This window comes from Amblyomma mixtum, chromosome 3 (genome assembly GCF_055824585.1).
Source record: "Amblyomma mixtum isolate Tamu chromosome 3, ASM5582458v1, whole genome shotgun sequence".
NCBI classification, from domain to species: Eukaryota; Metazoa; Arthropoda; class Arachnida; order Ixodida; family Ixodidae; genus Amblyomma; species Amblyomma mixtum.
This window is the reverse complement of record NC_143014.1, coordinates 146370085-146397558: the sequence shown is the minus strand read 5'-3', so window position 1 is coordinate 146397558 and position 27474 is coordinate 146370085. Positions and strand designations below refer to the sequence as shown.

General features: G+C 43.5%; 1 protein-coding gene across 3 annotated transcripts in view; it reads right to left on the bottom strand.

Annotated features, from left to right (window-relative positions):
- Positions 1 to 27474, bottom strand: part of Top3alpha (topoisomerase 3-alpha) — a 47926-nt gene that overhangs the window by 10724 nt on the left and 9728 nt on the right. For 2 of the 3 annotated variants that reach the window (XR_016290741.1, XM_089581465.1), the window contains exons 7-14: positions 25210 to 25390; positions 22422 to 22528; positions 17638 to 17748; positions 17272 to 17346; positions 16333 to 16383; positions 10763 to 10841; positions 3651 to 3764; positions 1747 to 1816 (exon numbers count right to left, since the gene is read on the bottom strand). Coding sequence is in view for 1 of the 3 variants with exons in the window: in XM_089581465.1 (XP_089437591.1) it covers positions 1747 to 1816; positions 3651 to 3764; positions 10763 to 10841; positions 16333 to 16383; positions 17272 to 17346; positions 17638 to 17748; positions 22422 to 22528; positions 25210 to 25390 (788 nt within the window). In the remaining 2 variants the exon portion in view is untranslated. Of the gene's footprint in view, positions 1 to 1746; positions 1817 to 3042; positions 3127 to 3650; positions 3765 to 10762; positions 10842 to 16332; positions 16384 to 17271; positions 17347 to 17637; positions 17749 to 22421; positions 22529 to 25209; positions 25391 to 27474 lie in introns of all 3 variants that reach the window. The other variant, XR_016290742.1, reaches the window with a different exon arrangement.

Sequence of the window (27474 nt, the reverse complement as noted above, 5' to 3'; positions counted from 1 at the left end):
TTTCCCGAGTGTGTGGTATGGAGGTTATGGTATGAGTAACTGACAGGACTCGCCCGTTTTCGCTGCCTACGTGTCACTGAGCTCTGCAGAATTTCACTATGTAAAGTTACTCAATAAAGTGTTAGTTTGGTTTTATGGGGTTTAACGTCCCAAAGCGACTAAGGCTATGAAAGACACCCAATAAAGTGTTAGTGTCACAAATGTCCTAGTTGCCAAGCATGTGGCGAAAAGCATTTCTGCAGCAGTTACATCAGCCACACGACACCTGCAGTGCATGATTGTGTCGTGCTAGCTAGCACAAGTTATTGTCTGTATGTTATTTCATCGGATGCTGTTCCAGCCATTTTTCCGAACTGCCCCAGCTTCCTTTTTGAACTAAACTGTCCCACTTTTGCGTCTCAGTTTAAAATGGTAGTCATTTTATTTTATCTCTAGTATGCTCTCCCAGCCCCATCAGTTATCTTTAAAATTGATTAACTTGCATACAGGTTTGCGTATAGAAAAAAAAAGGCACCTGACATGTGCAGAGCTAATGCCATGCTATCACGAGCCTACAAATAATGAGATGCACAGCAATTAACGTCTGGTCTTCTTTTCCCGGCCATTATGCTGTCGAATGCCTTCGTTACGATGTGACACATAAATAGATATATTTATGTAGAACTGCTTCCAGTAATCTGTGAGTTTGTACTTATATCTAGCCTTTATCTAGCTCATGTATCAAGATGTCCTTCTCATCTAGTATTTTATTGGATATACTTCCGAGGTTTTAGCGGTAAGCCACTGCCACGCTTACAACTCACCGTCGACGAAATCCTTGATAAGCATCGCATTACATTTCCATGCACTGAACACAAGGTAGATATGGTGTAACTGTTTACTTTTGAGTGAATGCGTCGATGAATATACTCCAGGTCTTTTAGTGCGGAATTAAATATTTCATTCCTCCACAAGATATATTTCATAAATGCATGAATTGAGTATTGCTGGCTGTCAGTTACCGCAAATGCCGTCATGGTGGCACGGGAGCTGTGGTACTCGGCTGCTGACTAGAAAGGCACGGGTTCGGTCCCGGGCCACGGCGGCTCTATTTCGATGGAGGCGAAAGGCAGAAGGCCTGTGTCCTGTGCAATACCAGTGCATCTTAAAGAACCACAGCTGGTAGAAATTTAACCGGAGACCTCCACTACGGCATCACTCATAGCTTGAGTCTCTTTGGGACGTTATGACTCATAAGACCGTGGAACCAATCAGGTATCCCAAATGTTTTAGCTATACCGCTGGCCAGCAAATACATTACATCAATAGTGTTACTATCTATAGTGTTACTATCGATAGTCTTACTATCGACAGCCTCACTGTCGATAGTTTTGCTATCGATAGCAGTACTATCGGTAGTAATACTATCGATAGCCTATTGATAGTAGTACTATTGATAGTTTTTTTAGACTATCGATAGTCAATTTCCCAACAGTTTTGCATCACTAGTCTCCTGTAGTGTCCCTATGTAATTGGTGCTAGGCATCATGGCATATTCATTTGCTTTAAAGTACAAATTGCAATGCAGACACAGCCAGCTGAGTGCAAGTCATATGGAGCCTGACTGTACACCCTGTGAGAAAGAGTAGCCATGTTATAATATAACAATAGCAAAAATAAATCCCGTCACTTTAGGGACAGCATTTCTGGGAATAATGAACAAGTATTTATATATCTATGCCAGACATGCAGATAAAAGCTGCTCACTTCTTAAGGTCAGCTTCCAGCTCTGCCCTCAGGTGAGGTTTGGACATTTCAAGTCCCATAGAATCATAGCCTGCAAAGTGCAACAATGTGTGCATATTTTTTGAAACATCAGCACACTGCCAAGAACCAGAACACATAACTATAGCTTTTTATCCTTCTGACAACTGATAAATCAGCTTGCATACTCTAACCTTCCAAATGGTGGTACTAGTAATCACAAACATTGTGGGTAAGGCTCAGAATTATTGTACGCAAGAGACTCTTTTGAAAAAAAAAAAAAAAGTAAACACCATGCAATGCAGCATGTGTGAACTATACTTGTTAGTCCCTGCTAGTTCATGCTAGGGCTGGAGCCCACCACAGCCATGAATGCAGCATGTTGTTGTCCTTGGCATTGGTTTTTATTGTTTTGCCGTAACTGTAAGTTACACACCTTGGTGCACACCCTGTCCTCTGTATGTGGCAAAGTACCTCTGCATGCACTTATGTGGCTCGGTGCCACAAATGACAAGAATAGAGCCCAGATAGTGTAGAGGTGTTTTTTAACAACCGAAGCTGTTGATAAAGACATTTGGCAACAACAATGACCTTGAAAATTTTTCTGTGGCACATTCAATCCTGTTTCAGAGTTGGTATCCACAGTGAACATTAAAAAAAAAATGCGATTCTGGTAACTATTCAGCCAAGTAACCTACATGAATCAACTCTAAATGCTGCACCACCAGCATTTTTATTCACTCACAGAATTCACATGTCTTACTTCCGCTTTTGACTGGCCTAGTGCATATGAACATCTTAGAGTAAAGACATGGTATAACAACACTTTCCACTGAACTTGACAGAGTGTGCTGCAAGCATGTTATACCATGCCGTGTGATGTGGTCCCTATGGTTGAACCTTATACGCATTTGAAATACAGCTCGCAAAGATGACTGACGAATTATCTGTAGAGGGTGTAAGCCTACATATGAAAAACAGTATCTTAACATCACACCTTCAATAATGATTATGTCCACACAGGTCAAAATGGTTCTGCACTTAGAAAACCATGCAGAGTGCTGAAGATAAATACTTATATATAAACCATATATGTATAATATGTAAGTCATGAACATGCTGAAAATGAATGTGCATTAAGAAGGTATGCAAGTTATAGTAATCCTTGATGTGCCTGATTCACAGTCAGCTTTGTCACAGGCAGCTATTAATGAAACTGGTAACTCCTTGCGACCACTGTACAATACCGATGCATGTCACTTTTGCGATGTGGCTAGTCAAGCCACATGTTTGCCTTACTAGGTGCATAGGTACTGCTGGAATGACGTGAGTGAGGTCTCCATATGCAAAGTTAGCAGGCTGAATGCTCTTGTAGTATCGACGCTGTAATGCACACAAAAGAACATAGCAAATACTGAAGATTTTGGTTGTTTCACCTGTAGAAATACAGTCATCTAGAGAAGAAAGTGACATTCTCATATTAGCAGATTGTTGACAGTGCTGTTGGTACAATCAAACTATTAATAGTGCAAAATGCATTGCACTTCCCCAAATTGACAGCACTAGCTCATTTTGCATCCCAATGAAATAATTTGAAACATTATTCAACAGTTCCAAGATGAAAAGCAAATAACAGGCGCTATGTGCTGCTACAATACATCCCGAGAAGACCTGACATAAAAATAATTAATGCAGAACAAACAGAAGATCATTACAATGAATTATATTTCATAGGAACGCAACATATTTTTACCACAGACATCACATAGACAGGGTTCATATAGTAAAAGAGGTAGCTATAGTGCTGTTTTTACCTCGAGAAAAGAGAGGTGACCACCAATAAGTATGTGCACTGCCAGCCTGTTCACAGCACAGATTCCAGGCTGTACAGTGGGAGGGTACATTACCTTCAACCAGACCCATGCCAAGTTCACCAGGAACAAGGTAGCCATCCCCAGTCAGGGCCACATACAGCCGGTTCTTCACAGTCTCAATGTGCTCTGCATGGGTGGCATCAGTGCCTGTGGCCAACACAGAGAGTGCAGCAGGAGAGAAACTATTAGCTGGACACATGTGGAACAAATAGACAACTCATTACAAACATAGTAAATTTTGGTTCTGTCAACAGAGAGCAAGTGAAACTTAACATGCAAGCTTCCCTGCAGTCTGTGTTCCAAATACTGTGGTTCAGAAAAAGACTTTGAATACAGATATGTGATATACCACATTCCAACTTCTGAAATGGCATACACATACCGACTCCTACCAGCTGATGCCATTAGTGGTGGCCTCTGCATAAATCTATGAAGCTTGTCTTTGATGATGAATTACATGAAAACTATTTGACTAATATGTATTCAGAAATTCATCACTTACATACTGTCAGGATCTAAGTTTTCTTGGTGCAATTCATACAAAGCATGCATTGGTTTATACAGGTTTGAGGAGAATTTCTGCATACCTGCATTGCAGTAATGTGTATTCCTCATTCACTTTCAGAATGCGTCTAAGCTATATAATCCCTTTTTCTGGAGAAAGACAACTTCCATCCCAGGATTTTATCATGAAAAAAAATAATCTAAGTAATGTGCTGAACATGACAAAAGAAACATAATACTGTAATTTAGACTTGCTGCGCACGAAGAACCATCCCACTGGGAGGGCTCGGTAAAGTGGCTTCCCACAGTTCACACATGCTCAGTAAAAGCTAATCCTCCACATAGTTGCATTGCCTTCATGTGCCAGAATTATTCATTTTCTACGAGTGGTATCAGAAAGTCAGAGTGATGATATTGATTGTGCTGTGCCTACGAAGACGAAGTGTGCTGTGTGTGGGGCAAGCCCGAGTATGTGAGCATTGGTGTCGTGGCAGAAGCTGGGGGGGTCATGGCGGGTTTCTCCTTTGGAGCTCGGTGTTTGGAAGCCAGCTCGACAGGTCCAGCCAGACATCAAGGTCCAGGGACTGACCCTTCGCAGAGACCATCCAAGTCTCTAAGCTGGCTTATAAATGCTGAGCTCCAAAGGAGAAACCCGACACGACCACCTCAGCATCTGCCAAGACACCAATGCCCAGCGGCACCTAATCTGGATGCTCGCACACTCTGGCTCGCCCCACACACCGCACGCTTAGTCCTTGTAGGAGCAGAACAACCAACATCACCTAGACAACTCTGGTTTAGAATTAAAAAATAGCATAAAAGTACTGCATGTTTTATTTCTTCTCAGTCAAATTTATACTAACATTCTTTTCTAAACAAGGGGGACGCAGGTGTACGATGCCGATGATACAGGAACTGTACAACTAAACTACTGAGTAGACACTACAGTCTTCATGGTGCTCAAAATTTGGTAGTTTTCACCACATGTGTGCTCAGACTCACAAGGCAGCTGCTGTAGGGCATGAGTTATACATATGAGCATGGCCTTAATTTGAGAGTCTGAGGCAGTGCCCTTACTGGGCTGTGACTGTCCTGGTTGAGCTTCAGGGCGTGAATTATTCACCTCAATTTGAGAGTCTGAGGCAGTGGCCTTATTGGGCTGTGGTTGCCCTGGTTGAGCTTTCGAGTTCTGCACCCACACTGGTAAAGAAGGAATCAAGATGAAATTTGCTCTTGAACTATTTTCTTGATGTAGAGAATAGGGGATAAGAATACAATGTGTGCTGTGTCTATGGTTTCTTATCTTGAAGTAACTGCCATGGCTGACAAGAAACATTTTTGCACATAAGAAGTAATTAGAACGACTTTGTGCCAACTCTGGAATGTAGCAGGAGGAAGGGTGACCAACGTGATTACAGCCAATAGCTTGAAGAGGTCTTGAGTTTTGGGGCAAATGTAGGGCTCAGGATAGTCACAAAATAAGACTCCCATTGGACAAGCTACAGTTTATGTCCTGATTTACATGGCACAGATCAGTGACTTGCAAAACATGCCACTGTTGATTGCTGGGCCTCTACACATAAAATGGATGAGAATACCTCTTGTACGCCCAAACACTATGCCTTGACCTTGCAACGCTTTGCATTCATCACAGGTGGGTGGCCTAACCTCAATGTTGTGCTGCAAAAACTCTTACACTGCTGTGATGAATAAAAGTTGCTCTGAAAGGTAGGTTAGGGGATATGTGCTACTAAGAACAGATAACTAAAACCCCATACCCATATGTTACCTCTTTCTCCTCCAAACACAGCGGTTAAGCAAAACATGCCTGTGCCGCTGTGCCACACTGTCAAACATAACAGCCTGTCATGCAATTCCTATAGTGCTCAAACTTGCTTCATGCAGGTGTTCTCTACATTCTTTGAGTTTGCTTCTCCCCTTTATATGAGGTCCTGCTATGCTAGCTGGGTGGCATTTTATAATACATAATAGTACTGATAACTTGGCATGGCATTAGGACCACCACAAAAGGTACAACAGAGTGTGGCACAGTTATGCAACTTATTTCTTCTGTTCAAGGTAGGGACTGCACTGATGATGCATGATGTTCACATTGTTCCTACATCTGGTTTTCCTTAGTAGTTACCCAACATGTGCAACATGCCAACATGTACCACCAGCAAACTGAAGAAATATTATTTTCAAACAAGAGATACCTCAACTCGACTAGCTATTATTACGTACAATTGAAATTGAATGCCTGGTAACACTGAAGCCCCCTGTGATGCTGCTTCTTACCTGCCTTCATCACCTTCATGCCTGCCTTTGTCATTCTTACAGTGGCATGCACTGCATAACACATGCCCAGCATGGACACAGCTGATGCTTTTTGGCTAAAGCATACCTGAAGACAGACTAAACTTAGCTAGCCACTATCTGCATTACTTCAGACATTTCTGTAAGGCATGCAAGGCGACAGCTACTGAAGTGATTTAAGTGCTGAATCTATTGTTGCCAGGCCTAACCATGAACACGCTAGCTTGTCCACATTCTATCTCCTGATGACAGTGAATAACTCTAGCTGACTACTACTAAGGTAGTAAAATAGAAAATGACATGCAAATGACTGGAATGCCTGGCTGAAGTATACCACACTTCAAGACAGAGGCTAAAGTACAAATATAAGAAGTTCACGGAGTACATTATGCCATATCAAGAATACATGTATCTTCACAAATACCTAGCCCTGGTCATTACAATAACAGCACTGTCTGTTGTTCCACTGAGGAGAACCTCACTTGTAAGGCCTGGTTTATGTGACACACAATTAGTGCAATGCTGCAAGTTTACTGTAGTGTTTTTAAACTGAAAGCAGGAAACTTTATGCACATATATTGTGGATGCCTCATTTCTTGTGGTTAACAAAATTAGCACTGGATTGCGTCTGATTAAATTTAATTTCGAAACAATTAGACTCTGCTGTGGCATACTAAGTCTTCACAAATTTCCAGTATATTCCTCTTAATTTACAGGCACATACAAAAACATTTTAGGTTTGCAAGTGAACTAAGTTCACTCAGCAAGATTATAGAGTAAAAGATCAATATGATGCGATCAGTGTGGCAAGTGAAACAGACCTTGCAAGACAGCTTTTCCAGAGAGTACGGCACCATCATGACTTAGGCAATATGCTCTATGAAGCACCGTTTGTCACATTTACCTTGCAAGAATAAATATTTTGCATCAGCTAGAAAATCTGGTATGTGCTTCATCACATTACACAGTCACCTGCTTCCCAAGTACGTCTACACAAGAAAAAAAAAATAATAATGGCACGGAAAGTTACTGTATTTACACGAACATAATGTGAGTTTTTTTTCCCTTTGGTCATCTGCTTCAGAATGCATCTCCTGTAATATTTGGAGCCAAGGTACGAGTATAACGTTTTTTTTTTTTTTTTTTGCTGCTCCACAACCTTCAACACCAGGCTTGTGAGCTGCTAGAAAAAGCGAACTTCTTGATGACCCTGGGGCTGTGCAGCCCGTCAAGCGAAGGAGGGGGGTAGCTATGCATGTGGAAAGAAGGAGGCGCTGGCCGCTGAGAATGAGAAGCAGCACTGAAAGAGTTGAGTGGGGCAGGGAAAGGAAAGAAAGGCAAACTGGGCAGCACGGAACACGAGGCAGTGAAAAATGGTGGCGATGGCGGACACTGCTTCGAGGGAGGCTGCGTGCATTGATGCGTTGGGGACTTTGCTGTGCTTAATGATGTCGCGCACATTTCTGAAGTATTGCCACTCTCAAATAATAGCAATGAGTCCATCATGTCCGTATTTTTGTGCACCGTCTCCGTTTTCTTTTCTGAATCCTTAGGTGAAGTCGGCTTAAACAGATTGAGATCGCGGTATAATCACAATATATATATATAGAAGTTAGCTATAGTCTTTAATTAACTAACTTTGCAAAACTAAAAAATACTGCAGACTAGTAGACTCAATTGCCAACCGCTCTCAGTTGGTTTCACTTGCCTAGAACACTCCGTCTTTTTTTATAAACTTGGTTACATTTACCTTGGACACACACGCACACGCACGCACGCACACACACACACCAAGTGTCCAAGGTAAATGTAACCAAGTTTATAAAAAAAGACGGAGTGTCCTAGGCGAGAGAAACCAACTGAGAGCTGTTGGCAGTTGCGTAGACTAGTCTGTAGTATTTTTTTAGTTCTGCAAAGTTAGTTAATTAGTAAAGATTATAGCTAACTTCTTAAACATATGACGTGACTGCGGTACTACTTCAGCACCCAGACTCGCTCTCTGAAAAGAAAATCCACTTATTTCAAGAGCGCTGTTCCTGATGAGGCTTTGTATTTGCAGTGGCTGCAAGATATGTGCCAGCAACTGCTAACCAGTTGGCAGGCTTTCTTTTTAGGCCAGTAAAAAAAATCTATGTAAATGGCACCTCGTAAACATTTCAGTCCTGCAGTTCTTTAACACTATCTACAACTTTTGAATTAACAGTTTTTTCCCAAAGCAAACATTTAAAGGGACACTGAGGAGAAATTGAAGCTGGCTTGTATCGACAGAATACCAGCCCCTGATTACAAAAACGCCACTCATACTGACAACAAAGCTCTTGTAACGTAGAAAAGAGCAAGAACCAAAATACAGGTATCGCCACCACAGGCCAAACTCGCAAGTACAAGCGTGATGACGTCATAGGACAAAACAGTGTTGCTAGAACCAATGGTTCCAGAAACACTAGAACACGAGAAGCCACGAATCACTGAGGCGCAGACAATGCATGCGCAAATCTGCTTGACGTCGCCAGATGGCACCACGTATCCGGCAGCTACGCGCGCGCCTGCAGCATCGGGACCAATCAGCGCCTGCTCTCCGGCAGTAGGCGGGCTCCCGGTATTCCGCTAGCGGTAACAAGGTACACGGTATGCTAAAGGTGTCTATTTGCTAGAACTACGTTGACGACTTCGAGAACGGGGTCCATCGTAACGCTGGTAAAACGCCGGTGCAAACGTAAACGAAGCGACGGTAGCGACGGCCGCAATAGCCGATAGATGCCTTCAACGTGCTGCCGGCAGTAGCTTTCTTTTCGGCTGCTGCCAGGCCGCACTGCTGGCCATCAGAAATCACGGAGTCTGCGTTACGTCATGTCCACGTCATGTTTCACGTCACTTAGTCCTGTGTCGTCATAGGAGAATCCCAAGTTTGAATCAGAGCGGCGGGAAAAACTTTGTCAACCTCGAATCCAAATTTCTTAGAAATAAATGCTTCTTTCGCTGCCGGCCAAGTGGCAACAAAGCCATGAAATGCCGAACTGTCGGATTTTGCTGTAAAAAAAAATATTGATAGAGCTCTCCTCACTGTCCCTTTAAAAAGCCAGTTAAGTAGAAAATCAGCGGAAAGGACGCTTTCACAAGAAGCAGTACACAGGACAATTCAAGCGTTGTCCTGTGTACTTCTGCTCCTTGTGAAAGCGTCCTTTCCACTGGTTTTCTACTTACCATGCACCAACTGGCCCAACAAGCCAGGCTTCTTTAAAGGGACCATGAAAAGAATTAAAAGTCGCTTGTAAATGTTAGAAGTTATGCTCAGAAGCATTGACACCAAGTATGAGTCTTCGGAACTGAGCCGGCAATTTATTATGGCTTTTTAAAAATCGCGTTTTTTAAAATTCGCGGGCCGTTTGGTGTCTTCGTAGGGAGCGATTTTGAAACCAAAACCGGGAAAACAGACGTCACTAGTCCCATGACGTCGGTAGGCCACCACACGCTGTCATTCGCTCGAGCCGCGGCAGCTACGACGTCACGGGCACACTTCCGGTAGCGGTGAAAATTGTCAGCTCGAGGCGCCGCGCGACCCCCTCGGGCAAGCGCGGGCCAGGGCATTGCCTTCACGCATGTTTTCAATTTACCTCTGCCTCCTCTATCTGCTGGGAGTTCGGGAGCAAAGAAAGCGCCGAGACCGGAGAGACGCTGCCGACGCACGCTGCTCCTCGGGAGTGCGACAACCGGAAGTCGTAAACCGAACGTCAGCGAATGACGTATCCATGGGCGGAGCCCAGTCCCGGAGCTGTTTTCTTTATTTTTTCTTGGTGCCCCGCGCGTATGAGTTGAGGGGGGAGAGGAGGAGCGTAATTTTTAATCGTCTATAACTTCGTTGTTATTCATGCTAGCTCGAAAATTCTTTCGCTGGGGTGACGAGTGATGGATTGCCTCTCTTTACGTAATCTCAATTAATTTGTTTCATAGTCCCTTTAAAAAGTCAGCTAATCAGTATTTAATGATTAACTAACTTTGCACAATGAAAAAAATACTGCACATTAGGCCACATGACTTCCAACAGCACTCGCCTAGAACTATCTTTTTTACAATCTTGGTAAATTTAGCTGGGAAACCCAGTCTATATATATTTTTTTCATTTTCACGAGGTCCCAAACTTCTCCCTCTCGTTATATTCGCAGGTCATATTATACATGTGTAAACATGAAAAAAACGCTCCTCTAATAAACTTCCTGAAGTTCACAGACCATTACACTTCCAGTTAAGCAATTCCTTTTGCAGAACTATGGTGTTTATTTTGGGACAACTATGGTGCAGTAAGGTATAGTCCACAAGGATATTACCTATGCCATGCTTCTCCATGAGAGCAATCAGATCAGCCTCACGCAACAAGGGAGGAGGTGTTGTTTCCCCCTCTGCCAACTGAAAAGAGTAACCACACACTCAATGTTGCAAAATGAAGGCAGTAAGACAAAAGGACATTGTTTTACTGTGACTCTCAAACACAACAACAGATTTCATGAAGGGTTCGCAGCCACATAAAAGTAGCTGACAACATATAAAAACTAAGACAATTCACAAAAAGACAAGAAAGTACTGCAGAGCTAATTACTACAGGAATGAAATACTAAAAAGATACGGCTGTGCAATAATGAGCAGCATGTTCCACCCTTGAAAATAGGTAGCACAAACTGAAACATGGAGAGGGATGAGAAAAGACAGACAAGACTCATCCCTGTTCTTATTCCAGTACAAGTTGCCTAATTGCAGCGCGTGCCAACTCTCTGTTTCAATCCATACCTCAACGTTTCCAAGCTCTTCTACTGGCCACAGAATATGGTGTACATTACAACTGGGTAAATACAGCATTTTTGTCAACCACTGAGAGATGCTTCACTGCTGGCGTGTCAGCTCTGGAAATTCACATGCAGAAAATCTGGCAGCAGATTTAGTCCAACATTAATTTTCATGATATGTGCATAATACGACAAAATTAAAATATATCTCCACCGGCAGCACACTTCTCAAAATGCAAAGAAAGGTGCCCATGCAGATAGCAGAGCTGCTGTCACTTTGTAAAGAAATACTGCTTTAAAGGAAAAGAGACACCAAATTTTTGCTTGCGTGTTTTCTTCTTTCAGACAATGTGTTAGACATCGGTATACACTGAGCACCCCACGGTATTCGCATACGACCACTAAATAATTAATTTATAATTGAATTTTTTCTTGACACTGTTTTGGTTTCTGTTTCATGAACTGAATGATGGCTGTGACGTGTAGTTGAACTTTAGGTCACATGAGGCACGAAAAAAATGGCAATATAACTGCCGATATGTCTTTTGCCGCAAATGTAGTTCTTGAAGCTGGCTTGTTTAAGTGCTTAGTGAATTAGAACTATGTATCAACATTTATATTGCAAGTTTTTCAGTGATTCATGTGACCTAAAGTTCAACTACATGTCACAGCCATCATTCGGTTCATGAAACCAAAACCGAAACAGCATGAGACAAAAATCCAAAAATAAATTATTTAGCGGTCGTAGGCGAATACCACATTGGTATCCATGTATTCTAATGTCTAAAGCACCATTTGAAAAAAGAAAACACTCAATAAAATTAGGTGTTTAGAGTGCTTTAACCTTTTCTCTGCACCCTGCCTAAGGCCTATGTTTAAGAGGGGAAGAGGGTCTTAGAAATAAACTTTTATTAATGAAATCACAACTATGAAATCTTCAGGGAACATGCATTTTTACGTGCCGATTTAAAATATGTCATTTAATTTTATGTATACCAAGTCGCTGTGCATTTATGCAATATGTTAGGTAACCTTTGCCGAGAGTTTGAAAGAAATTCTAACGCATAAAACTTGTTAGATTGCATACCATTGGTTTGTCTTGACAGCAAGCTATGCAATAAGGGTAAAATTATCATCCTGCCTGTTATAGAAGGCGAGTTATAGAATTTTGAAACCATCAGCTTCTTCCCGTTTGTGAAGGGGCACATTCAAAACCCTGTAACTCAATTTCTATGACAGGCAGGATAATAATTTTGCCCTTATTGCGTATTTTGATGTCAAGACAAGCCAATGGCATGTGTCCTAGCAAGTTTCCTGCAGCAAAATTTATTGAAGGCTCTCGGCAGTAAGTTACATAACATATTATATAAGTGCACAAGGACTTGTTTTATATAAAATTAAATTACACATTTGGAATCAGCATGTAAAAATACATGTTTCTTGAAGATTTCATTATTGTCGCTTCATGAGCAAAAATTTTTTTTCTAAGACCAGCTTCCCCCCTTAATTCTTCTCCCAAGAAGTGACACCAACCTAGTCTATGTGGTTAAGTTGCAGGGTTTTGGGTAGACCTTGCCAATGACCACAGCATATTCCTTTTGTTACCTCAGATGAATCAGGCTACTGCTGCCACCAAACGCTGCATCAAATGAAGCCCAGCACTAGGTGCCATTTTTATGCGAAAAGTGAGTAAACAAGCCAAATGAGCCAGAAGGTTAGGCTTTAGAAGTACTCACAGTCGTGCCTTACTAATATGGCCCCCATTATTATGGATGACTCGAATCACGGACAAATTTTCTGGGAACCAAACACTGTCAATATAATTACACCTCATTAATACGGCAACGCACTGTCTGGAGAACGGCCGAGGCTAAAATCGAAGTCCACTGAGGTCCATGCATCTTTCTCACTTTAATATAGACAGTGAGAATGGCAACAAAACTTCGGCTGCCTCTACTAGATATTTCTCTTTATTTGAAATCAGTGCTGAAAGACATGAACTGATAGCAAGGAGACACATACAGGACACCTTCCTATTAATCAGCGTCTTTCAGTGCTGTTTATAAATAATGCAAAACCAACATGCCCAACAAGCTGTACTTAAGATATTTCCTTGTCTGTGTTCCTTGTCAAAGGCAGTGCGAGAGTGAAAGTGTCTCAGTAACAACATTTTTAAGTGTTGTGGTTTCATGTTTAATAATGCAAAAGTGCCAAGTTGAAGCGCAACTCAATTCACAATACTGCATGAATGGCTGTAAGGGGAGCTCACTCTGAAGTTTCTGCTAAGCTGAAAGCTGCATTCAGCCGCTGTTAGCCATCTGGGCACAGCATTCCACAAGAGGTTTGTGGAATGCGAATAGTTGTAGTAGGAGAGATCTCATTATGCCATGTCCTCTGCATTGCTAGGCACTTTAAACTATGCTGAACTTTTAGTGATAATGGCAGCTAGGATAACGCACTTGGAGCTACCGAAATGTGTTTAATTTCCATTTCACTGAAAACGGCTATTGTTGTGTGCATGGCTGGTTTTCCCCAAGCCCCAAGGATGGACGGATGAAACGCCATATGTTTGTGCACTATGCGTACCTGTGTATGTGCTCGTCTCTTTTAGACTCCATGGCTGAACTGTCAAATTTGACAGCGAAACGAAGAAATGAGTTACAGCCACTATTGAGGACAGAGCTGCACAGCATTCAAAGAAACCAGGAGAAGGCATCCTTCATCCATGTCCCCACCGTAAGTGCTGCCGATTGCAGGAAACAACGAGTCCTCCGCCTTGCGCCCTTTTGGCCTTACTAGATGGCGGTGCTGCTGGATACGGGCGTTGTCTTTTGCGGCGATGGCGTTTCATCAACAAGTCGGTTCACACGAAAGCTTCACAAGTGACAATGAGCGCTCGTTTCTTCTGAAGTGAGGCACACGGGCAGTAGAAACGCACTCTTTTGAACAGGAGCGTTCGCCCACCGAATGCACATACGGGGGTCCTTGAGGTTTTCAGTGATGACTAAGTGATGACGCAGTTTGTCTTGGGGACGGGTTTTTCGGCGAAACTGTACATACTATGCTTGTCTATTGTGACCTTGTAATTATGCCGAAGTATGGGAACATGAGGATGCTTGAAAAGCTAGTGGAGAATGAAATGACTTGTGTAGTATTGGATAGGGAAAACTTATCCTCATTCCTATATCTCTGATTTGCTGTTTCGTCCTTTCCCCAAGCTGTGACTGATCAAGCGTTTGGGATTTTACTTAATTGGTTGTTGTCTCCACTGAGGGTGGGGACATAGGGCTTAAAAGAGGCTTTTTTGGTGGAACCGGGGGCTGTTTTCGTCAGGTCTATCAACGAGGCAGTCATCTGTATATAGCTTTCTCCTTGCTGTTCTTCCGTTCTGTTTTATTTTTTATTATTCTTTTTGTGTGTGTCTAAGTAAACAGTTAACTCTCTCGGACTTGACTTTGAATAATGTGATCAAGCAAGTTTGAACCTGGAAGACATTTGCATTATTTATCAACATCAACATTATTTCCCTCTTAAAGGTGCACTGAAGAGGAATCTGAACTCGTCATTTTGCCGCGGGAACTCGATCTACACGTTCCGAGCATTCTTAGAAACTTCGACTTATTGCCCTGTGTGGCCGATTTTTCTAATTAAATCGAATTAACGTCTGGCTCTCGCCTTTATTTTTTGAATTCTCCTCGTACGGTGGGCGAAGTTGACCAACACATGGAGTGCCTTTCAGCCAGCTCCGTGGAGGCTTTGCTTTCGCTTTAATTTGTTATTTAGGTTTTCGTGAATAAATAGTTTCATTCACAGATAATATAGCCGCAAAATAAGCCCGCAGAAATAAAAATATGCGCGGACTGTTTGCTACTATGGACTACTACGTATTACTCCGCCGATGGCAGAGCGGCAAGCCGCCACGGGACTGGGTGAAAGGCACTCCATGCGTTGGTAGACTCCGCCCACCGTACGGGGAGAATTAAAAAAAAAAAAAAAGGCGGGAGCCAGACGTTAATTCGATTTAATTAGGGAAATCAGCCACACAGGGCAATAATTCGAAGCTTCTAAGAATGCTCGGAACGTGTAGATTGAGTTCCCGCGGCAAATAGACGAGTTCAGATTCCTCTTCACTGCACCTTTAACATCACCAAGAAAGAGGGAAGGAAAGATCACAACTTCTATGTGCCGCCGCGGTGGCTAAGTGGCTATGGTGCACGGCTGCTGACCCAAAAGACGCGGGTTCGATCCCGGCCGCGGCGGCTAGAATTTCTTTGGAGGAGAAATTCTTGAGGCTCGTGTACTGTGCGATGTCAGTGCACGTTAAAGAACCCCAGGTGGTCGAAATTTCCGGAGCCCTTCACTACGGCGTCTCTCATAGCCTTAGTCGCTTTGGGACGTTAAACCCCACAAAACCAAACCAAACAACTTCTATGTTATATAAGCAGAACTTAAATCTTTTTAAGTTTAAGAATTTTTTTTTGCTTTTGTTCATCTGTACGATAAATTATTATGGACAACTCGCTTCACTGAAATTTTTGTTTGGGAACTGAAGGGTTCATATTAAACGAGGCACGAGTATATACCTGTTTCCAAAGTGACGCAGCCTTCTGTACCTTCCAAAGGTGCCTTGACTCAGCTGTGCACGGTGTTGCCGACCACTTATACAGCAGCGAAATTTTTGTTGGGCCAGGCAACAAATTAAGAACTTGCTAAACTAAATTCAAAAGGATGGAAAATGGAACCAATGATTAACTTGCTGACATACTAGATTTGTCCATAAAATTTGAAATCAGATTAAGGCTTGCGCTACTGCTAGTGACAAATACTTTCCTTGGTTTTCAGAGACAGCAGAATTTTTCATTACTGCCTCCTAGAACAAGTGCTTCTGAAAGCCGTACTGAAGGCTACGCCAAATGCTTGACACACTTCCCATGCTTCACATTTCCTAGCTTCCCTGCACAGCCACAGCGCTGCCAGAAACTTAAGCTGGCACTGAGACCAGCGCACCTCCCAATAGCAAAGCGAAATATAAACTTTATTACTGTACTATTTTTCACAGCAGCAGTGGGTCCCTTGTGCAGCCAAATGAAACTTCACTGCAATACAAAGCTACTGACCTTGACAGAGTCTGGAACAAAGCATTCCCCTTCTCGATAGCTCGGGATTTCCTTAAAAGAGCACATAAAAAATTGCCTGTAGCAAATAATCTGGCCCTTCTACACATTCTGCAACAACTGGCACAGCTGCTTGGGCATGCGAATATGCAACCACATTGAGGAAACATTCAGAAGCTCTCGAATGAAAAGCAATAATCTAGTTAAGCAGCCTCAATTCTGCATGTAGGCTGCACAATGAAAATTTTCTTCCCTAACATCTGCAGCAATGATGATGAGGGTCATTTAAAATTATGTTGAAGTGCAGAAAAGAAAATCAGTCAAAAATTGGTCAATTTTGGATGTAATCACTTTATTTATGTCAGGTTTCTGTGAAATCCATCAATATTTTATGATGTAAAGCTTCTGGATGAAGAGTTATTCTCATTCTCAGCACTCATGAAGTGTTCTTTAAGAATGCTGTAAGCTTTTGATGCCAAGAAATGGAAAGGTGGTTCAAAGATGGTTCCCAGACTGGGCATAAATTTTCAGAGATTCCAGCAAGTCTCACAGGCAACATGTTTCAGACCTCTGTTCTAGCTCGTTAGCACAGAAGTGATGATGCACTTCTTGCTTGAAAAGAAATACACATCAACTGGCAGCTGTGGGTAAGCACTGAAAGCAGCATCAGACTGTTGCACTGCAGTGAGTAGGCTGTACAGCTTTCAATCTTGCAAGATATATGCTAGCAGCAAGTTCATGAATTGAAATATTGCACAACCTGCCACCAAAGCATCTTACAATGGCAAGAACTTACTCGCTCATAAATGAATGACTGCTACCCTAAACAGACACAATCACTAAGACCACTCTTCATAGCTACTTCTTCCTATGAAAGCTTCTTTTCCAAAACATTAGGCATAAACCTGGTTTCACATGCTGCAAAAATAAAATTATTATTACCTTTGCATTCCATTTGTCATATATATAGACTTCCAAGTAGTTTCGAGCAAATATGACCAGTCCAGTGACCACAAACTGGTGAACAAGAAAGAAGTAAGGCACACAGTAAGCCAGAGTTGAATGCTTTAAAGCCAAAGATCAACAAAAAAAGGAACACTGCTACTGTCTAGCAGCTATAGCTATATGCCTTGTCAATTTTCTGACAGACTTGATAAACCTACAGTCAGTAAATATACCCACTTAATATTCCCCCAAAATTAGTCCCCTTGCCAAAAAAATAAAAACTTATGATGAAGCCTACTGCATAATGAAATTTAGAGTAAGATGACGCCCTTTATGCATTGAAAGCTCTCAGAATGCACTGACCCGCTCATCGTTGAGGTCCACTTCCACAGTGGTTTCCTTTCCCTCCGCATCTTTGGAAAGGCAGGCAAGGAAGTGCCGCACAATTAGCTCATACACTCTCTTGGCATCACCCTGGTGGACAAAAAAAAATGCACACATAAAAGGTACTGACATATTTTTTGCCATGCAGCACATTTAGAGTTACAAACATTAGTCGAGACCAAAAAGTAGATTACAAGCTACCAAGAATTCTGAGCCCTCACAATAAAAAAATTGACTGCAGTACTACCGTTTGTCCGCCCAATCTACACTGACGCACCCAAAAATGCCGATGCAATGAGATTAAGGCAGAGCTCTGTAACTAATAGTAATGAGATGGGGTGCAATTTTGATTTGTGCAAAGTTCTGATTTTGCAAGGAGAAAAAACTAGAGCAATCATACTAGCATCCAAATGCAATCAAGAAAACTTTTGCAGGGGGCCAGTTATACTATCTTTGCCACCAGATATGCTAAACACCTCCATCGTCCTACGCCCTAGAGATCGCACATAAAGCACATGTCAGTTGCCGTCCTGGTGGATACACAGGCAGATCACTACCAGATCAGCTCCTGCTTTTACTTCAAATACCCCTGTCCATACTTACGACATGCACTCCCAGTGATCCAAATTTCTAGCTGCTCAGAACAGCTTTTATTTTTGCTAAAAAGATGTGATTTTCAGACACACATGACTAAAAGATTTCTTCCCCATTATTCGACAAAATTATTAGGAGAATTAAAGGAGGAACTATATGACTGCTGCATAGAATATCAAATTTGTTGACTATGTGCTAGCATAACAAGAATGACGGAGATGGTACACAACGAATACACCTCTCAATGCAAAAAAGAAACTGTTTACTGGTAAAAACAAATTTTGACGCCTCTAGTAGCTCTTTTACAGTGAAAGCCATCATAACTTTGTACAAGCCATTTAGTAGGAGAAATTTAGAGGGCACCACAGCAGCTATCTAATGCGTTAGACGTCAGTGGACACCATCGCCATGTACCTCAAAGAGTGACTGAGGTGCACTGACCCAAAATCAGTTATGCGCCTTTCCTTTCCTCAAACTCAACGGAGGGTTTAGACTGTGAATAAGACAACACTGGGTACTAGACTATTTGCTTCGTGCAAGCGGGCCCTGGGGTCTCTGAAGTGTGCCAGGAACGCGTTCAAACCAAAGACCGCAAGCAAAAGAATGCAGAGTATGCATGCGAGCATATACACGCCAAAATGTGCCTGTGAGATGACAACCGGAAACTTCAGAGAATTTTTAAATTCTGACCTAGTCAGTAATCCTTAAGTGTGTTTTAAAAGGGCCAGGGTCCAACCCTTGAGCAGGCAGGGACCAACCGTTGAGCCCATGAACACACCTCAGCACCATAAAAGGTGGCTCAATCACACTCCCGGTCACTCGCACTCACATACACTCACTCACACTCACAACCACTCCTTCACATTCATGTCCACTCACACTCACAACCACTCATTTGCACTCACACACGTCTACTCACAACCACTCACTAACACTCAGGTCCACTCACAGTCATAACCATTCACTCACACTCACATTCTTGTTCACTCACTGTTTCCTTGTTTGCTGACAACAAAGGGAATAAGAGATTTACTGCCGTGGCTGACAACACTCATGGCTCCCCTAGCATAGACTGGGTTGTACAGATGTGGTGGTGAGCTGCCTGGGGCTCTGTTGAGCTCTTTGGCCAACTTTCACAGTTTCAATGCTTGAAGAAAGTGGTCAAACATCTTCCATGGCCAGAACCAATGCTATGCACGTGTGCTCCTGCACTTACTGCTGAGACAGTGAGTGCCTGTTTAGTGTCAGCTAAGATGTTTAGACATGTTTTCAAGCAGTGTCTAAGTACTAACAATGAGTTTGCTTTGACGATGATGCACCCATGAGTCTGCATGAACACATTGGACCCACATATTGTGACGAAGACGAAGCTGGCAGTGGCACGGGACGGAGCGCCCGCTCTAGGCCAGCGGCCATTAAATCATCTCATAGCCATCGTTCACCACGCCTCATTCTTCGGCTGGCCGCCACGTTACATTTGGTGTGAGGTGCTGGGGTCCCTTCATCGCCATCCTGGTCCCGGTGGTGGATGTCGGCCGTGAGTGCCTGGTCCGTGCCGCCCGGCCGTGCCCCAGCCCGCCGGACCTGAACCGACCTCGCCGCTCACCCCAGCCCCGTCCCCCGCCCGGCCCACAAGACACGACGACACAAAACCCCACCGACCCGAGACCCCACCGACCCAAGACCCCACCGACCCGAGACCCTACCGACCCAAGACCCAAGACCCACACGTGAAGACACCGCCCCCCTGCCCCTGCCGTCCGGTGCGTCCACGGACCTCGGCCGTCAGCTCCTGGCACCCTCCGGCCCGTATGCTTCGTGGACCGGGACTCATTCTCTCATCTTTCTCATCGTGGCGGCCAGCACTGCATCATCTTCTACATATTGTTCGAACCTTCACTCAAGACCATCGCCATTTCGCCGTCTGTTCGTCACCGATCGGGACGATCGCTCGGAGGCCCCGGGTAGTGTGACGAAGACGAAGCTGGCAGTGGCACGGGACGGAGCGCCCGCGCTAGGCCAGCGGCCATTAAATCATCTGGCCGCCGCGTTACAATATCGATTATGAATACTTTTCACGGCGTGAGAAATCGAGTGTTTTTGAAATGATTGAGTGAATTCCTCATGAAAAGGGAAATGGCTGGAGTGGGCCGCAAATACAGATTTGCCCCGCGGAAAACGGATCCAAAGGGGAGTGGCCATTACCAATCCCTTTACAACAGATTCTTGGGCTTACTTTAGGGCATAGTTAAGAGCAGGGCTGGCTCTGTCTGGCCAGAGCAGGTATGCATGACTGATCTGTGGATATGCCAGCTGTGCAGTACGTTCTCTGGACTGTACATAATCCTTAGGTCCATTTGATTTACCCTGCACGATGTGAACTAGTTCATGGCAATGCAAAAAAAGTACTGCACTCATGCAGTGCCAGTCCAGCAGTGCGGGCGCAGCGCAACACTGGTGCTGAACAGAAACGAATGCCAAAGTGCAGAAGTCGTGCAAACATTCAGCGTCTGGTCCGCTGCTGTGGTTTTCAGGGCATCAGTTCTTAGCTGTACACGTTTTTTGTTGCTGCTGTGCAGAAAAAAGATGGAACTGCGGATTGATGCTAGCAGTCACAGAGACTTTAACAAAACTTCTGTTTGGGCTAGATGGTGCATAGTTATTTTTTTTTTTAAGAATTTAAGCACACGCACAAGAACACGCACACAAGAAGAGGAGCGTGTTCTTGTGTGCGTGTTCTTGTGTGCCTAAATTCTTTTCAAAAAAATAGTCATAGAGACGAAAAAAAATTTTAATTTCAAGCGTCTTTTCCGCCTCTCACGTAACACATTTGCCACTCTTGTCGGCTCCTTTCAAATGCTACCGCTTTTCCTACATGCCATGGGAGGCCACCCACATACGAGTGCAGAGAAGATGTGCTTTGTTGCTATCTGCTACCTTGGGACTCAGTGCAGCATGTATTCACTGACTGACCGCTTCGGTGTGTTGGTGTTGTCCGTGCATGCTTGCATTCAGCGAGTCCATTGTGAGCTGCTATGATGCAGTCTGCTGCTGCACAAAATAGGCACTGGCAGTTGAGGAAGTGCAGAGTTTCACGGAAATGAATGCAGAAGTGCAGCACTGTGAGAACTAGTTGATGTAGTGCAGGCGAATCGAATGGTTTGCATGCTGGTTCGCCTTATGGTTCACCTGGATGGGTCTCTTGCTGCCACCACACACATCCACTCAAAACCACTCATATCCACTCACATTAACTCACATCCACTCATCACTCAGGGCCACTCATGTCCACTCACCACTCATCTCTACTCGCACACACGCTCACATTCAGTAACACCTCTCACTCACACTCACAAACACTCCTTCGCACTCACACTCATGACCACTCATACTCGTGACCACCCACACTCATGACCAGCCACATTTAAATCCAATCACTCGCATTCATACTCAAGTCCGCTCCCACTCACAACTCACTCACACTCACAGACATGAGTGTAAGTAAGGCAATATGAGTGCACTCATGAGTGAGTGCACCGACCTATGCCTGTGAAGCGTCAAAATGAACCCATCGTGGTGGCTCAGTGGTTAGAGCGCTTGGCTACTGAGCCGAAGTACCCAGGTTCAAGCATGGCCGTGGCGGCCGCGTTTCGGTGGAGGCAAAAGGCAAAGGCATCCATGTGCTGTGCAATGTCAGTGCACGTTAAAGATCCTCAGGGGGTCGTAATTATTCTGTAGCCCTCCGATATGGCACCTCTCTCTCTTTCTTCTGTCACTCTCACCTTCCTTCCTTCCCTCGTGGCACAGTTGAGGTGTCCACTGAGAAGTGAGACAGCTACCGTGCCTTTCATTTCCTCATAACCAATCATTTTGGGCCTACCACTCCAGACCTCTCGGTTGCTAATGCCAATCAGCTTTCGCTGAATAATGCGCTAATAATTATTTTCTAATACAATGTGCTCTTGCGCACTTTTATGATAAGGGTTGCACAGAAGGGAGGAACAAGATATGCTGCACACCCTTTACTACATTTCACCAACTATCCAAACCAGTACTACAATGAACTGCACTTGCCTGATGTTCGGTGTGAGCATGAAAAATGACTTATGGATTTAAGCAAAAGCTAGGAAAAATATCAGCATCAACACAACGAAATGTAGGCTTCTCACCTCCAGGTGGGGAGCACCCTTAACGGGATGGATTGGAGGATGGGCCTGGTCTGTTTTATTACCCTGGCGTGGAGTCAAGCCATCTTGCAAAAGGCGGGATGCAAAACCTGTAACAGAAACATTTAACATGGCTGGGTACTGCCAATCTTGATTAACTGCTTTCACATAAATCTGTCTCCCCTTCCCTTTACCCCAAAGCGAAAGCCAAATTTAAAGAAGAAACATTGAAATAGAAGCCTGGAGATGTAAGTCTTTGCTTCCTGTGCAGCATTGGTGACAACATTATCCTGACTGTAGGTTACTTCACATTAAGCACTTTCTTCTTACCTTAAGAATACATCAGTGGTTAGCTGGTCATTAGCTACACTTATCCATTATATTTTGAGCATAAAAAAGAACACAAGCTTCTTGAAAATGGCCACTATTTTTTTAGTTACATTTTTATCATGAAGGCAACTAAGAACTTATATCAAGTACTTCAGCTTTACAATAAACTTTAATAAAGAGCTCTCATATCAAGCTGGGCTAAATTGACCTTCCTTCCAAAACATTTTAACATCTCACTGCTCAAGGTGCACATGCACACAAGCACAAGCATGCACAACTTTTTTTTTTATATGAGCAAAGAAAGTAACATGGTTATGTTGTCGCCAGGTTAACAACCAGTAAGAACACACTGATAAAGGAAGGCACCACATTTACATGTATAAACGTGACCACAAATATAACATGAAGGGGAAGTTCAAAACCTCACAAAAATGGGAGAAAAAAAAATAAATAAAATAGTATGATTATAATGCGATAGAAGGGTGATTGCTGGGGCTAGTGGGTAATTCACATGAGATTCCAAAGCGCAAAAAGCAGGGAGAAGACAGAACACAAGCGCTAACTTCCACTGAGTGCTTTATTGGCGCTTAGAGGGTTTATGAAGGTACAGTCTTTGTCAAAAATATATAGCCTAAGGGGTCTCTTCCAAGCTGTGTAGCGGGGCTCTTCAGCACATTAGACAGTCCTAAGCTTTGGAGGGCTGAGGACTTAAGTTCCTCCCACCTTGGAGGAACTTAAGTCCTCAGCCCTCCAAAGCTTAGGACTGTCTAATGTGCTGAAGTGCCCCGCTACACAGCATGAGGACCCCTTCAGGCTATTTTCTTTTCTGACCACATCCAGCCTGCTACCCTTCATCAAACCCCTCTAAGCGCAATAAAGCACTCAGTGGAAGTCTAGCGCTTGTGTTCTGTCTTCTCCAGCTTTTCATGGAGCCTGATGTCATATAACGCAATCTCAGCCTTTTCAAGCCAACTACAGCTAAGAGCTCAGAAAAAACAGAGATGGCACACAAAAATACGAAAGAAACAGATACGTCGATATTATATGAGAGGACACATTTCAGAAATGTGCGTGAAATCATCGAATGCAGAAAGCTTGTGCTCCATTAACACACACCGCATTCTTTCCACGTTCATAGCCACCCTATCTAGTGTCAAGAGCACACTCAGGTTAGTTTACACTACTTCTGCATTATTTTCAGATGCACTCTACGTATAAACAAAAGTGCTATTTGTGTATTTCAAAACATACAGCAAGCTTTTTAAAGCCTGAAGAATGACATATAGTGCAGCCTCCTAATTTTGCGTGTTATAGTGAGTAATAAACTGAAAAGAGTCAATGTCCTTTCATCTTTAAGAGGCACAAACATCAAATTATGGTTGTGTTTTTCCATTTACAATGTTGTGTATGAGGTTAGTAAACATATATTGGCACAAGAAATTTGCCTATGCCTCGTAAATAATTTATAATTGAATTTATTCTCTCATGCTGCTTCAATTTTGGTTCTAATAGTGGTGAGATACCTGACATGCCAGTAAACTTGAAGTCATGAGTCATAAAAAAAAATGTGGTACTGAAGTCGCTTGCTTACTCGCTCTTATTTTGACACTTTGGGCTGGCAAGTCTAAATGTTGGAGTGAATAATCACAAAGCGGCGTCTACATCGCAGCCTTTTCATGGCTCACATGACCTCGAGTCCCCTTAAGTCAGAGCTTCCATCCAGTTGCTGAAACCGAAACAACACTACAGGATATTTAATTAAAAATTATTTACTGTGCGTAGGTGAGTTCCATATGATGATCAATGTATATAATGTCTTGGGCACAATTCCAAACAAAAAAACATGCAACTAAAAACGTGGTGTCTTCATTGATCATCAGAAATGTCAAGAAATGCCTCCGTTGACCATGAGAAAAACATTTTCCCTGAACATGCAACAAGCGTTGAGAAATTAGATGTGCCATATTTAGCTTTTACAGTTTTCCCCAGCTCAACTTCTTTCATCTATGTCCTTTTGCCTTGCAACTGCAAGAATGTAGCCTTATACTGGAATGCAGGGCCTCAGTGGCACGGTTGATAGCCATGGTAGTAATGCTGCAGCTAGGCCTCAAGATAGTACTCTAGTCACTACCTTGGGGCCCAGCAGCTGCATGCAGGAACACGGGCACTGACTTCACATTGAGGGCTGCTTTATGACAGCATAAATCAGAAAAGCCAAGACAAAAAAAGAAGAAACCTTACATTGCATGCCATCTGTTCTACCTGACAATGTGTGTTACCTTGCTTTCTCAAGGGTTGGACCCTTGCACTTTTAAAGCACACTTCAAGGATTGCTGACTAGGTCAGAGTTCAAAAATTCACTTAAGTTGCCTGGACTGTAGAACAATGATACCAGGGGACTGGCACTGCATGAAGAAAGCAAAGGGGTAGAAAACGGTGTGACAGCCAAACAGCAGCGAACCTCCCCAACGTGGGTCCTGAGTTTGGGCTTCAACAAGTGGCCTTAGGTTGAGGTCAGGTGGGAACTTCGTGGTCTCTGTACGTGGGTAACTTATGAAGCCATCTGTGTATAGCTTTTCAGCTATTTGCATAGTGTCTTTGGCAGTTATACGGAGCTTTCTGGATGCCAGCTTCTCCAGTTCCTGTAACAGTAGTCAAGGTTGCAAAATTAAATATTGTGCACAATGCAAAGGATGAGAACTGTAGAAAATAAAGCAATCATTCATCCTTGTGCAGCAATAGGATATAAAAGCAGAATGGCATGACTTTCCCAGAGAATTCTTCCACATGAAAAGTAAAAAAAAAGTTTTTTTTTTTAAGAAAGTGTGCATTGCACAGCTAGGCAATAAAAATTACGCTAAACAACTGAAAAGCATAAGATGTTACAGGAGCACAACAGAATATTTTTGGGTCACAAACCATATTAGCACATAATGAATACAATGAGTAAGGTAAGGTACTGAAATTACGGCAAAGAAATATTATAGCCTTGTAATGCAACCAGGACTACAGTGACAAAGCAACCAGACTGCCCTAGTTTACAAAGAATGCTTAGCTATCCAAATATTGCATGCACATTTTACCTTTTTAAACAGACTTCAAATATACAGGCAGAGCATTACACAGATAGCAGCAATTATGCAGAAGAAAATTTGCAATGTCCCTTGGCATCACTTTGACATGAATCATCAAATAACAGGCACAAACGCAGTTGCCTATCCTCATAGAAGCAAAGAAGAACTGCAGCCCTATAGACAGCTGTGCCAGTTGTTTGTCATCATCATCACCAGCCCGGTTATGTCCACTGCAGGAGAAAGGACTTCCCTGTTGACCTCAAATAAGCCCTATCTAGTACCACTAGTGGCCTTCCTTTCTTCGCAGATATCCTAATCTCATCTACCCAACTCACTCTCTGCCGTCCCCTGCTACGTCTTCCTTCCCTTGGAATCCACTCAATTACCCTAACATACATTAAAGGGCAACTGACTACCCTCTGGTCGAAAGCGTAGTTACAGTCATCGCCATCAACTACTTCGCCATGCTCCTCTCCTTCCATTCCCTCCTCAATATTTTTCTTTCGCGTGCCTCGTCGACTATGCTCCGCAAGGGAAAATCACTCTTCCTCCTCCGATGCTAGCGGGAGGCGTGGTGTCTGGTGGAGTGCGTCACATGTCTACGTCATGGCCCCGCCTTGAAAATAATTCTTTTCTTGGTTTTTGCTACCCAGTTTATTTGAGGGGGGGGAAGGGAGGAGAGTGGCGGGTCTCCCAAAGCCCTCTCTATTTTACTCTTTGGGTCTCCTCGCGGTGTTTCGTCGCGTTTTTTTTTTCTTTGTCCTTCCTCTCCCCAGTTGCTTGGGTAGTGGACATAGTCATCCGAAAACAACCACATTCTTTACCGCTGTGTCAGGAAGGCCGATGCGTTGGAGCTAGACATGACTCAACTCATAATCTCCTGGAAATCTGTACCGGATCGTGGTTCGACTCCAGTCACTGTGCGCGCATCCAATGACGAAACAGCGTAGTTGCATTTCCTCCGCACACTGAACTATCGAGAGGCGCAATCGGCTCGACCACCTAAACTAGTTAGCGAGCGCATCCTTTCATACATCTGTTTGTCAACCCCAGTTAGCGACCCACCTTTTTATTTATTTTTTTTAGGCCTCCCCATCGTTTGCTTTTCTCCGTGTGTGTTTATATGTTCTGTGTGTTTGTGTCTTTTCTCTGCTCCTAAGCTCATGTCGTTCAACAGAGCTAAGGCGTAGGCAAGATGCACGAACGATAAGCGGTGTGTGTGCAGAGCGGTTGACTGTGCGAGTGAAAGGCCCTACTACACGCGACACTCCATATGCACAAGTAATTAAAACCTTGTTTTGGGGGGCTTGCATGGAGGAAAAAAAAAACCGAGTTTGGAGCGCCCATGCAGAGGGCTACCTCGTGACGTGCTCATGGCGGGGGGGGGGGGGGGGGGGGGGGGGTGACTCTGTTTTACTATTTTTTACTTTTTATGACTAGGGTTCAAGGCTGTCGCTGGACGCTCCCTGCACAGTTTTTTTTTTTTCCTTCATGCGGGTTTGTAGGTATGTGCCAAAACGAAAGGTGCTGCAGAAAGTGTTGTGCAGACGACGCGATGCCCCGGCTACGCTCAACCTCCTCACGTCAGTCAGAACGACGCACCAATGGAATGCCTTTAGCGAAAGTGAACCATATGACGTCAAACGGGCCAG